Raw genomic sequence first — 13,250 nt, forward strand, 5'->3', positions numbered from 1 at the left:
GTCAACTCCCCAAAAAAACAAGCAGTGGCTGCAAAGCAGGCAATGACTAAGTCCTGCTGGCAGAGGGGGAACCCATGCTGACAGCTTGCCTAGAGGTGCAAGGCAAGCCAGCTACCTCCTGGAAGTTACTGTCCCCAAAACCCACTCTGAAAGGTTCAGTAAAGCACACTAACAGTGTTTCAGGCAGAGCTATCTAAAACACAGTCACTGGCTATGGTGTTTGGCACGGCCTCTGTCAGCCAGAATTAGCTCTACCCCCAAGGGACTGCCCTTGTGGAGGACAAGGTTTGTTGCAGTGGCTCACCACTTGCAAGACAGTCTTCAAATCTATCAACTTTGTGGTTGCTGGTACCTCAAATCCCACACACCAGCCTCCAAGCTTTTCACATTCCAATGATAAAGGCAGTTCTGGGACCTTACATGCCTTGTGCATCTGACCCTACAGGCATTCCTAGTCTTCATCCTTGTTTTATTGTGTGCTTTTACTGTGACAACCTAAGTGCTACACTTATTTCTTTAAAATGCACTAAAACATTTACAGTGGCTACAAAACACATTTTCTCAATGCAACGAGGTTTTTTTACGGTTTATCGTTAAATAAAGCTCATCTATAATTTATTGGAGTATAATTCTCCAGTTGCATTTACTACATGTTTCATTGCCTTGGTCAGTATCCAACATCTTCGTAAATAATGCGAGTAAAATATTAACACTGGTTATTTAACTTTAACTGTTCCTGTCACCTGAGCAAACATCCTGCATTTTGGCAAAGGAAGGGAAAACAGAATCTTCTGGGAACTGAGAAAACCTTTCACCCACGCCTATTTCAAACCCCAGAGTTCTGCACACAAAACAGGAGACAGCACTCAAGTTTTTAATGTTTCTCTCCGCCCTAAGGAGCTGGAGCCTTTTAGCATATATAAGCCCCATGAAAAATGTCAGGTTAGGTAATTTATTTTCAGTTACAGTTTTTGTTTGTGTTTGAAATCAGTTTGCTGATTTAGCCACTGGTACACAGAGTGTCTGTCTCTCACACAGTTCAGCACTTATTCAGCAATCTGTGAAGCAAGTTGCATCTGCAAACCAAGAATAAATACTTATCTTTTTCAACCCTTTGTATGCTGCAAGCTTAACATTGACTACTCAAGCCTTGCCAACCTACACACAGTTCTCATAAGCAAGCTAAAGTCTTTCAAAAATCTCCCAGCTCTGCTCATCTGCAGTAACTTTCCACATGGATACCAGCCTTAAACCAGGCTCCCTAGGGGCTTCAGGGCTAAAGCAGATGTTAGATCCTGCTGTCAAACAGAGAAGCGACACAGAGAGATGACTCCTTTTCTCCTTCCATCACAAGACAGCACACTGCCCTCCATGAACAATCGCTTGGATCTCCACAGGCACTTACCAAAAGCAAGAAGCCTCAGATCTCCTGCTAGGAATACTGAGGAGTGACAAATAAACCAATGCAGGAAAATACACGAGCAAAGAGTAAACACAAAGATCAGGATTTACTTCCTACTATTTAGAGCAGATTCATGACTTCTAGTAACCTAAATCTGCTAATACCATGGCAATTCCATCAGCTGCAAATTTAATCCTGCATTTAACTAAATAAGAACTACACGTAAGAGCCATTAGCCTTGTCCCCCCTTGCCATCCTCCTGTCCATGTCCTCCACTGCTCCCTTTGATGGATGTTTCGGATGATCTCTGTGGGTTTCCTCTCCCTACCCAGGCATCTGGGCCCAGCCAACCATGCACTTCCAAAAGCTGCTCCTGTGGTCTTGCTAATTCTTCAGTTTCTTTTCGCATGAGAAGCTCCACTGACAGCTGCTTGGTGCTCCAGATGGAGGTTTGCAAATACAAAGTGGAACACAGAAATGCTCTGGGACCGGAGAAGGGAATATGCTGACTGAGGAAATACACCAGCACTGAACCATTCCCTACCACTCCTCCACTTCCTCCACCCCAGACAGCCTGGATAATTAACTACTCGCTACACTAACATCTTCATATTAGCTGAAAGCCCAGAGAACTAGAATAAGCAGCAGCAATAGCAAAGATGAAATGGGAACAGTTTGCTTAAAAAAAAAAAAAAAAAAGAAAGTTTTTGATAAGCCTCAGAGAGTTCTTCAGTGAGAGCTCAGCTGTCTCTGCCACAAGTCCCTGGTTTAAAGCAGAAGAAACAATCCAGCCCCACACCAGTGCAGGAGGGAAAGCAGCACACCAGGAGGCAGTCCAGCCCCACCAGTGCTCCTCAACGTTCTCATGGTGGAGACAGTAACGAGAATTTATACTTCCCTCACCCACATACATACTGCACATGCCTTTATCTTCATGCAGGTTAGCCACAGTACAGCCAGCAAACACTAGGAGTGGCTACTAGGGACCCACAGCTCCTCACCCTCCTCTCTGATTCACTGTAAGTCACAAAGAAAAACTTTGGAAGTGCACTTGCCTGAATAGATAAAATTCAACTCAATTTTGGTAAGAAAAAAACCCAACCAAAACCAGAAGGGTGTAGGACTATGTTTCAGCATCAGCCTCTGCAGCTGCTTCCTTATTTCAAATATTGAAGACTTAAATCGAAATGCATCAAAAACTATTTTGTCTTTTAGAAATGTAAGATCCTTAGAAAAAAGATCTTTTCATTAGACTCTATGACGTCTCCAGCAGCATTCTGTAATGAGCTGGCAGTGGCAAAAAGTTTTGAGTGAATCACAGAACTCTTGGGATGGAGAGAAAATGCCTCTGTGTTTCAGTCCTCACCACCTCCACTCATTGGGGTGTCCCAGGCCATTCCAGACACCCCTGCACCCTCCTTCTCCCCTGAAAGAAACAAAACATCCCAGTTCCATACAGCCCCTCCCTAACACACTACGAATTCAAAGGGCATTTCTTCTGAAATGAGGTAGCCCTGTACTCTCCTATCCCTATCCAGGCTGTGGGTGCAGCAGTTTGGGAAGGTTAGAGGTTACTGAATGGAGGGGGAGGTGATCAATCAGGAGAAAAATACAGAACCAAAGACAGAATGTAATTTTTAGTGCTCTTCCACTGTCATTAAGGAGGTCTGGTATGGGCTCAACTCGGGGTACTTGGACACACCATCAGCCAAGCACACAAGCACAGCCACCAGTATTCCTAGGGAGAATTCTAGTGTGAAAAGAGCATGTTCAAGCTCAGATTAATGACTCTAAGCCTTTCTGGTACGTGCTCCAGAGGTGTATGCATGAGCAAGCTCCATCCCATCATATCGCCATCTCAAAGGAGTCTGGCTTGCTTTTAAATGCTAGTGAACACAGAGGATCCCAGGATACAATATCCCAAGTTTCAACAAAGGCTCAGAATGGTATAAGCATTTATGTGATGAAAACTGAAACCATTACCATTTGGAGTCAAATACTCCATATTCCAGCTTGTGGATGCCAAATGTTTAACGAAGACTGAAATCAAATCCTCCCCTCTAAGTGAGGAGCAGATAACATGAAATATTCAGAAAGGAAAAAGTAAACAAACAATTGCTCTTCTGGAAATAGGAGATTTCATCTCTCACAGTTAAGTTTGTTTCTGAGAGGAGAAACATTCTTAAAGCTTAACCATTTTCCTCCACGTTTTGATAGTTTACAGATCCCCAAAATGTCACCAAAGAAATTATGATTATTTGCCCAGCACTGCACAGAAAAGAACAAAGCTAACAGTAAGAAAGCCCCATATTCAAATCACACCTCTCTCATATACCTTTTCTCCTCCTTCAAGTTACTGAACACGTTGCTGCCTAGAGATGGATATCAGTTAAAATGTCATATTAATCAGGATTTCAAAAATCACCAAATCCTACTGTAACATTCAAATGTCTTCAACTGAACATCCCCCTGAAAGGGGAAAGGGTTTCAGGGTCATTGCAAGCACATAACCAAAGAAACAGTTGGGGGCAGGCAGAAACAAACAAAAGGAAATAAGGAAACAAGCAAAGAAACAAAATAACTAAAAAGTTTCTTAATTTTAAGAGATTTAAGATTGATAGTTTTAATTATCAGACTCACAGTGTGCAAATGACCAAACTTACAACAAACAGACACATTGCCCCTGAAACCACATCTTGAATCATAAGCAGTTGTTTAGTGGTGCAAACCAGGCATCATGGCATAGCAATGAGTAACACATCTGAAATACCTCCACACAGTCCAAAATAAACAAATCAATCAATTGCAGGCTTTCATAAATTAAAGACACTTCAACAGATTTTCAAGCCAAATCCACAGTCTTAGCGCAGGTCCAACTCTTACTGAGCCACCCCTGACAGACACCTGATAACCTGGTTTATGCAGGGTCCAAGAATGGAAACTTCACAGCTCACCAGACAACCTACTCCCAATGTTTCTCTGCCCTGGATATTAGGAATTTTTCCTAAGTATCTAATTTTTCCTAGTATCTAATTAGAATCTCTGTGTTGTGATTTATACACATTCTTGTCCCATTCGCTGAGGATATAGGGAGGAAAAAAAGAACAAAGAATCATATACCTCACCTTAGTCTTGCCATTTTTAACACAAAGATCTTCCAAAGACCTTACATTTCAGACTTATTTTCATTTTTGTCTTCTGCACTCTCCCTAATTTCTCTCCTCAGTGCTGATGCTCAACAATGGATATGAGGAAAGAGGAACTGTACCTGATTAGATCAAAGCTCCATCTAACACAGCACTGTCTTCAATAGTCATAGCAAATAACTAGGGAATAAGTTTAGGAATAGACAAATATGGAACAAGACCTCACTTAAAGATACAACTTCCTAAACTCCAGTAGCTTATGGCTGAAAGTCTTTTCTGAACATAGAGTACTTTCCATATTTCTAACAGTGACTTTTTTCTTCATTAATTTGTCCATGAACCCTCCAGGTTCATGCCTCATGAAAACCAAGGAGCATCAGAAGAACAGAAAAAACCTGTCTCCTCCTGCTCCATTGTAATATCTCTCTTCATTCTCTCCTCGTGCAAGGAGCCCAGCCTAGGTAAATTTCCTCACAGAGAAACCCTTTCACAACTTGGGTCATCACTACATCCCCTCCCTGTGCCTTCTCCGCTCAACCACCTTTTTATTTATTTATGAATGGGACTAGCACTGCACATGGCATTCCAAAAACAGATGGGAATATTTTAAGTTTTGCTTTCTTCTGCTTTCCTAACAGTTTCTTAGGATTCAGTTTACTATTTCTGACCACTGACATTTCCACAGAGCTCATTCATGTGCCAAGACAATCAGAAGAAACACATGTAAAATTATGATCCTCCCTTCAGATGCCTTTTCTTAAATTCATCCCCACGCAATTTCATCTGACATTGTACCACTTCACCACTCAGAACAAAGACCCTCAATAATCATTTGCTGTTTTCCTTCAGGTGCTCTCAGGGATTTAATCTCCCTTCTCCACTTGGGCACCTCCCCATACAGGTCCTTTCCCAGAGCAGTGGCACAGGGCTATGAGGCCGCACCAGTGACCACCTCCACAAACTCATCACAGCCCCCTCCTCTCCGCCTCCTGCTTTGCTGTTTGCTCAAGGGAAAGAGGAAAGACAATCACATGGGCAGTTTATTTTTGTTGGGAATCTTTTCAGAAAGGGACTTTATCAAATACCATTTGTAAATGCAATTAAACAACATCGATCCAGCTGCTCCTGCCCACATGCTTGCTGGTCTCTTCAGAGAGCTCCAACAGATTTGAGAGTCATGACTCCTCTCTGCAAAAAAACTGTGCTGTCTCTTCTCCAGTATATCACATTGAATGCTGTGCCCTCAATTCTGTTGTTCAGAACAGTTTCTACCCGGTTGCCTAGCACACGCATCAGCCCCACTGGTAAAGAGACAAATACTCTGTGGATTATCATGTTCTTTGTGAAGTACAAGGTAGTGGACACAAGAGCTGTAATAAACTGCACTATACCTCAGCTGGGCATGCCTGTAAGAGCCAAGATAATTTCCAGATGTCTCAGTACTGCAAGATACAAAGTCAGTGATAATGACTTTAGCCACCACTGTATCTTCTCTTTGTTTGATTAAAAAAATAATACAGAAGGAAAGATTTGATAAGCTTATTTCTCCAGGGAAAAGACTGAAGGGGTCAGAAACATCCAATTGATAGAGGAGCCTGCATTCAGCAAGCAGCCTGGCTGTGGGGAAAAAAGACAGACCACAGGCAAAAAGCATCACATAAGCAGCAAAACTATGCAAAGGAAGGCCTGATATGAAGAGGATTGATGGAGAGTCGTCTGACCCCCAGCATTCCAAAAAATGCTGTCATGTAGCATTACAAAACAATTCTGCTTCAGGGCATGTAGAAGAGGAGGCCTTTGCGATAATCCATCCTTTTAACAACACGCTTAAAGTGCACTCCATCTACTACCCAGTCACAAACCCATGATACCCACAGAATCTCAGAAACACTGGAACATGACCAACTATTATTCAAATCTAATCAGTGCATCTATTTCAAACAAGAAATCATCAGTTAAATCTTTTTGCACTTAAATTTTTTAAGCATAAAAAAATTTCAGTGTGATATTACATAATATCTAACATCATATTTAACAGCATATATAGTGTTATATATATAAGAGAAGTCCAAGCATATTTTGCTTTAGAAATCACACACTGCAAATTTTATTTTTAGAGTTCTAGGTCTGAGTTGTCCCACAACAGTCACGTCTGTTTTGCCACAGAAGCAACCAAATCAGATGATACTTGAGATCTGCCTAGTCCAGTACCCCATCACTGCAGTGATCGACACAAGTGCCTAGAGAATACTGTAAGACAAAGGCAAATATATGGAGATACTTCCTCAGAATATTCCCACAGCCTGCAATGATTTGTTCTCCCGCTAACTCGTAAGGTTGTAATTTTTATCTGCATATTTTATAGTCTTTGATGGATTTCAACTTCCAAGAATGTGTACAACATTTTCGAATCCGTGTACACTGCTTATATCCACAGTGCCCTGTGGGAAGAGATTTTGTACTCTATGTGAAGCAGCAGCTCCTTGGGCCTGTCCCTGTCCAACTGATCCTAATTAGTTCCTTTTCCTTACAGTGGAAGAGAGTGATTAGCTCTCCATACACTTTTTCCACGCCAGACCTGTTTTGAACTCTTGGGCAAATACTTCTTGATCTGACAACCTGCCATCTTCATTTTGTCAGCTCATCTACAATCCTGTCTACCAACACTTCAATCTAAAAGCACATACTCCCCCCTCTCTTGAAAAGAAAGAAGTCTAACACCTCAAGCAAAAAACCCCTCTCCTGAGTTAATACAGACACAAAATAGTGAAACAGCAATTTTGCTACTGCTCCATCTGCCCAAACTGTTTCTTTCACTTTTTCTCCATCCAGATGTATCATAAATTCTCTGGCATCCTCCTCTCAGCCCAGCTCAGCCCAGCTGCCCTAAGAGGCCTAATCAGCTGATCAGGGAGTGGAGCCGAGGTCATTTTCTGGAGATTTAAAGTGCTGCAGGGAGTGCTGTGACCCAGAGCGTGGCGAACAGGCGTGGCAGTGAGAGCGGGGTGAGACATTTTTTACAGAGAGAGTAATCAAACATTGGAATGGGCTGCCCAGGGAGGTGGTGGATTCACCATCCCTGCAGGTTTTTAAGATGAGACTGGATGTGGCACTCAGTGCCATGGACTGGTAACCACGGCAGTGTTGGATCAAGGGTTGGACTTGATGATCTCAGAGGTCTTTTCCAACCCGGTTGATTCTGTGATTCTGTGATTCTCTCCTCTTGATGCCTGAGAAGAATCATTAGGTTTTTTATGTCCGCATCCTCACTGTAATTTCTCCTTGTGCCAACATATTCAGATTCACCTTTTACATCTACATTAACATCTCTTTTATTTATGCCCCACCACCCCCTTCGGGTGCTTCCCAGTATCTCCCCATCCTTATGACAGCGAATACCATGTACACTTCCTTCATATCACCTGCTTTCCTCCACAGCCAGCCTCCCACAGCCAGTCTGTTCTTCCATCAAATCTTATGCCTAGTCTCTTCTCTCACTTCACAGGTTTCAAATCCCTCTTATTCCTTCCCCCATCAGACATTTCAAAGACTCCTAATTCAGTGAAAGATGACAAGCTCTGGCCTCTCCCACCCTTCTTTCCCTGTGAATACCTTTCTTTATTTTCTCACTATAATCATTACTGCTTTCAGCCTACTGCATCTATCCCCTCTGGGGGCTGCCATGATCTCCTTCTTCCTCCCCTCCTCTCCCCTCTCTTCTCCTCTCCTTTGAAACCTTCCTTTCCAAAAGAACACTTGTTTTGTTTCAGCATGCTGCCTCTCCGGGACAGATTCCTACTTTGTGTTTGAAAGAGCACTTGGCATGCTGTGGGCATAAACAGACAAGTAACCGCAGATCTGACATTGTGACTGCAGCAAGGTTGACACAGAGCAGCAACAGGGAGACTGCCCAAGAATGGGCCAAAGAGAGAGGAATGATCTTAGGAATCACTAGTGATCATGAACACCACCTGAAGCCTCACCTTCTCACACCATGCAGCCTTTCTGTGGGCTACAAGCTTATGCAGTTGGTCTTGGAGAGTCATTAGATCTCTGGATAATCTGTCAATTTGCCCAGTCAGATTGTCAGCCCAGGGGCAGCAGGAGGTCAGCTTTGGCAGCCTTCTTTTCTCAACATGAGTGTCCTGGGACTTGCACATATTTCCCTCTTCAGCCATATTATCCAACACAGTTTCCTAAAGGCAAAACAATAAAAGTTACTTTTCAGCAGGAGCTAAAATGGTTCCCCCCCATCTTCCTGGTAATTCATAACTAGGAATTCACTGCTGCCATCTCAATACACAGTTGCTCCACAATTTCAGAGTTATTTTAAGAGAGAACCCCCTCAGTTCACTGTAACACATTTCCACGTTAACAGAAAACTTATGTTGCTAACCTAGCTTATTTTAAAAAGCACTGCACAGTCAGCTACTCTCCAGTGCTTTAAAGCATGAAGTAACACTCATGAGATGGAGGTGATTAGTACTGCAGCAGCTCTAGATATGCCCTTTCCTCTCAAACTCTGAGGCTGGATGCACTTCTATGGCTTTTTGTAACAAAGTGATGATCAGGAAGGAGGTAAGTGCTTACACTGTACAGGAGAGCCTCACCTGATACGTGGCACAGCAAGCTGTAACACCCATGGGATCACTTGTGCCCATGGAAAACTCCACAAGTTGAGGAACCCCAAGAGATCCCTGCTCCAGGCTGGTCAGGAGCTGTCAGCTCTAGCTGATCATGACCATTTAGCTGACTTGATAATTAATTCTGCAAGTGCCTTCCAAGATAGCAACTGATATTTCAAATACTCAAAAAAAAAAAACAAACAACCAAACCACAACCAAATAAACAAAACCTTCAGAGTCCTTGAAATGCATATATTCACTCTGGTGCACAGACTGTGTAGAAACACACAATTTTCAAGCCAGGGTAGCACAGCACAACTAAAGGAGCCAGGCCTCACTCACAGAGTATTAAATATTTATTTCCATACCACTATCAAGAAGACATTAAATAGGAGAAGTCATAATCGCTTCTAAGGACATAATTTGCATTCAGAATTATCTTTAGTAACTGAAGAAGTAATTTAAAAACACTGAGAGGAAATTCAGCAGCTGAACAGCATGGTCTACACGCAGGTGAGGAAAAACCAAGTGCATAATTACTGGCTCAGCAGCAACACTGCTGGATGAGATCAGAAAGCCAGAAGTCATCAATATCATACTGCTAAAGTCAAGTACCCTGTTAGCAAGTATAAACACAAGTCTCTGTGATAAAAGAGCAATGACTGTAACATTGACACACAGGTGAGGCACCTGAAACTAAACACAGACAAAGGGGAGGGAAAGTCCTATATGAGAGCAGCAACAACCATCACAAGTTTGGAAGAATGGCCTACAAAGAGACATAAAGACATCAGAACTTTTGCTTGGCCTAGAAACAGGGACTGGGAAGGCAGTGACATGCTAACAGTCTTCACTTATATAAAAGATTGCTATAAAGAGGATGAGAATTTTTATTTTTTCGCCTCTTTCTCTCTTTTCTCTGAAGGTAGGTTAAAAACTCTGGCTTAATTCACAGCAAGAGATTTTTAGGCTCATACAAGAAAAAAACTTCATAAGACAGCTAAGAATGACATAAGATACCCTACAAAACCTCCTTTCTCAGCAAGCATCAGCATTGCAAACTGGTACAAAGCATCACTGAGGTCAGCAGCTCATGCTGACCAAGGCCCAGCTCAGAAGAACACAGACATGGGGGGACACTGACAGGATAACAAACTGCATGGGAGTAAAACAAAGCTTTTTTGGTTTTGTTGCATTTTGGAGGCGTTTTTTGTTCATATTTTAAATTCATTAAATGACAAAATTTTGAAGTCACATTAACATTTGGATAATGCTGTCAGGCACACAGTGTTGTTCTTGGTGTTGTCCTATGCAGGGCCAGGATTTGGACTCAATGATCCTTCTGGGTCCCTTCCAACTCAGGATATTCTATAATTACTGCAGTGATATCATGCTCTGTCATGCTCCTGCCTACAACCATCAGGAAGACCTGGCAGTAGCTATGCAAGAACCACCCCATCCATCAGATCAGCAGTGCAAAACACAGGTTAAGGGGAAAGTGAAAACTAGTGTATTTTCAAAGCACATCTCATTTCCATACATCCTACTGCATCTGGGAACAACCACCAGTGAAACAAAAGGCAAATTCACCCTCCAGCATATTGAATAATTTAAAAAGATGTGCTGGTCAGTTGATTTTTTTTTCAAGTATTTATTTAGGACTTAACTCCAGGAAGCTCCCTATCACTCCCCACACGGTGCAACATGCCAAAGGCAAATATTTTGGCCATAACACTTGCAGTTATATTTTGCCTATTGGGAGCCAGGCCTATGCTAGTCTTGATCCCTTCCAAAAAAACATTAAGATGGTAAACTTGTAAAGCAAAAGCCATTAGAGAACTAACAGCAGTTAGAAGCATCTTTCAAGTGAGGTAATTTTACACTGCCCTGTGCCTTGATTTTAGTGTAGAAGGAGGCATATGGGCAATTACCAGCCAGCTCACTGATTATGAAAATTTTGTAATGTGGTGCTCTAAAGAATTATTTCAGCAACAGCGAACGGGCAAAAGTCGTAGAGAGAAGTGAGATGGATGGCATCATTTGCACTTACTTGAGAAATCCTAAGATGCACAGAGAGAGAGGCTTATTGATTTTCTTATGATCATTCAACACAGTTCAAGGGGAAATCAGCAATGTCAACACACTATTTGGCTGGGAAAAATGAAGTTGTTTTCAATATCAGCTGCTTGCAAATTTAGTTATTCTCAAGGCTGCAATAAACCTTAGAGGCCCTCTCCTGAAAAACCATTTAATTTGAAGAAAATGTGTGATTGCTATGTTCGAAAACTATTAACAAGATGAAGATCAGACATTTACATTTGTGTTAACAATATGAAATTCTGCCATTCTGTTCTGCAATTCCTCAGCTTAGCTGGGTGAGTCCTACAGAAGAAAACAGGAACAAAAGAAAACTAAGAAAACATTATTTTACCAAAGGCTTTTTGACTTTATCTCAAATGCTGTTGAACAGTTGGTTTGCAACATTTATTTTGTAGAAAGGGGCCTTTGGACGTAGTTAGCTATGTTAGAGTCAAGAAAGTTGCACATTTCAAAATCAGTCTGATTCATTACCATCCACTGCCAATAAACTGGTTCCAGTTGCTTCCACTCCAGAAAGGCTTCTAGTTGCATGGTTTCAGACTCCAGAAGCTGTATAAGCTAGAGGAAAGGAGACAAAGGAAAGGAAATAAGGTAACATTGGTCACTTGAGAACTGAATGAAATGTATGTTTGGTCTGAAGTACAAAAAGAGTGAGTGGTACATGGGACAGCACTGGGTTGCTTTACAAGGACGTTGTAAAACCAGCTGGGGAAACATGATGTGAAACACTTTTCTCAGCATCACCCTAAGTCCAAATGTACAAACTTGACCAGCTTTTCTGTGCATATTTGTGAGCTTCCATATTGTTTTGAGGGATCAAAGAGACATAGTTCTGATATATAATTAGGCGCATGACCATCTTCAAATCTTCCACATTTCTTGACTACCAAAATAAGCTGTGTTTATCCAAAAGTACTTTTACCCCATCTACCCCTTCACTCTGAAATAGCACTAAAAATGTGATAAACTGTTTGATCTGCTGCATGAGGAATCTCTCCCTTTACCTGAGAGCACTTGAAAGAGACGTTACCTACATTCTAGGTACGTGAATTATTATTTTTTCACGAATATATACATAACACATATGTATGCACACACATATATGGAGGAAACATTCCAAGACTAAATATTTATATATGAGTAAAACAAAAGTTCTTGGAAAGAATGATAGGGTGAACAAATTAGGTATAAATCAAAGCTTATCAGATTTAACAATTTTGGTACTGGATGTATATTTGAAATGAACAATTTTAGCACCAATCTGATACCAAAGACAACTTTTTAAGATGACACACATAAAACTATGGCCTCAAAGAAAATGATAAAGACCAGATCAGTAGTAGTTAAATCCACCTTATACAGATAACTGTCTTCTGCTAGCTTTGTTGAGTTTACTACATCACCTAATTTAAGTAACTGCAAAGCATGAGTTGACTTTGCAATTTTATTCTGCAGATATAACTTGAAGATAAAGGACCCAAAGAAGGGAATGCATTTTGCAAGAGTAACTACTGGAAATTATAAGCAGTTTCCTCTAAAATACTGTTGCATCCAAAATACAATTATTACACATTTGTTTGCACAACTGACGCTTGGCATTACACTTAATGACTGCTAATTTCAAGCTCAGCTGGGATATAAAAGGTGGAAGAATGAGTTTCTATCTCTTTTTTCTTTTCTACTTTTTTTTCATAGGTATATCTACAGCACAAATGGTTTACATTATGGGATCTGATGCTGGCAATAAAACCCAGACAAAAAGTTGATTAAATATTCAGGCAACAGCTAAGTTACTTGATTTTAAAGTAGCTTTCTAATGTGCTCTCAAGCTGTGTGTGACTGCACTATGAACATGTCTTATTACAGCTAAAGAGGGCTGAGGGTTGGAATGGGGAGTCTTTCATTTTGAGCCTTCACAAAAAATAATCTTAGTAAAAAGATAGTCATCATCTTTATTCTCACTAGAGGAGCTCCTGA

The 13,250-nt window shown here is 41.3% G+C and overlaps 1 protein-coding gene across 1 annotated transcript in view; it reads right to left on the reverse strand.

Annotated features, from left to right (window-relative positions):
* Positions 1 to 13,250, reverse strand: part of TEDC1 (tubulin epsilon and delta complex 1) — a 69,554-nt gene that overhangs the window by 13,635 nt on the left and 42,669 nt on the right. Inside the window, exons 6-7 of the mRNA XM_032696760.1 lie at positions 11,745 to 11,831; positions 8,532 to 8,744 (exon numbers count right to left, since the gene is read on the reverse strand). Coding sequence (XP_032552651.1) covers positions 8,532 to 8,744; positions 11,745 to 11,831 — 300 coding nt within the window. The remainder of the gene's footprint in view (positions 1 to 8,531; positions 8,745 to 11,744; positions 11,832 to 13,250) is intronic.

This window comes from Chiroxiphia lanceolata, chromosome 9 (genome assembly GCF_009829145.1).
Source record: "Chiroxiphia lanceolata isolate bChiLan1 chromosome 9, bChiLan1.pri, whole genome shotgun sequence".
NCBI lineage: Eukaryota > Metazoa > Chordata > Aves > Passeriformes > Pipridae > Chiroxiphia > Chiroxiphia lanceolata.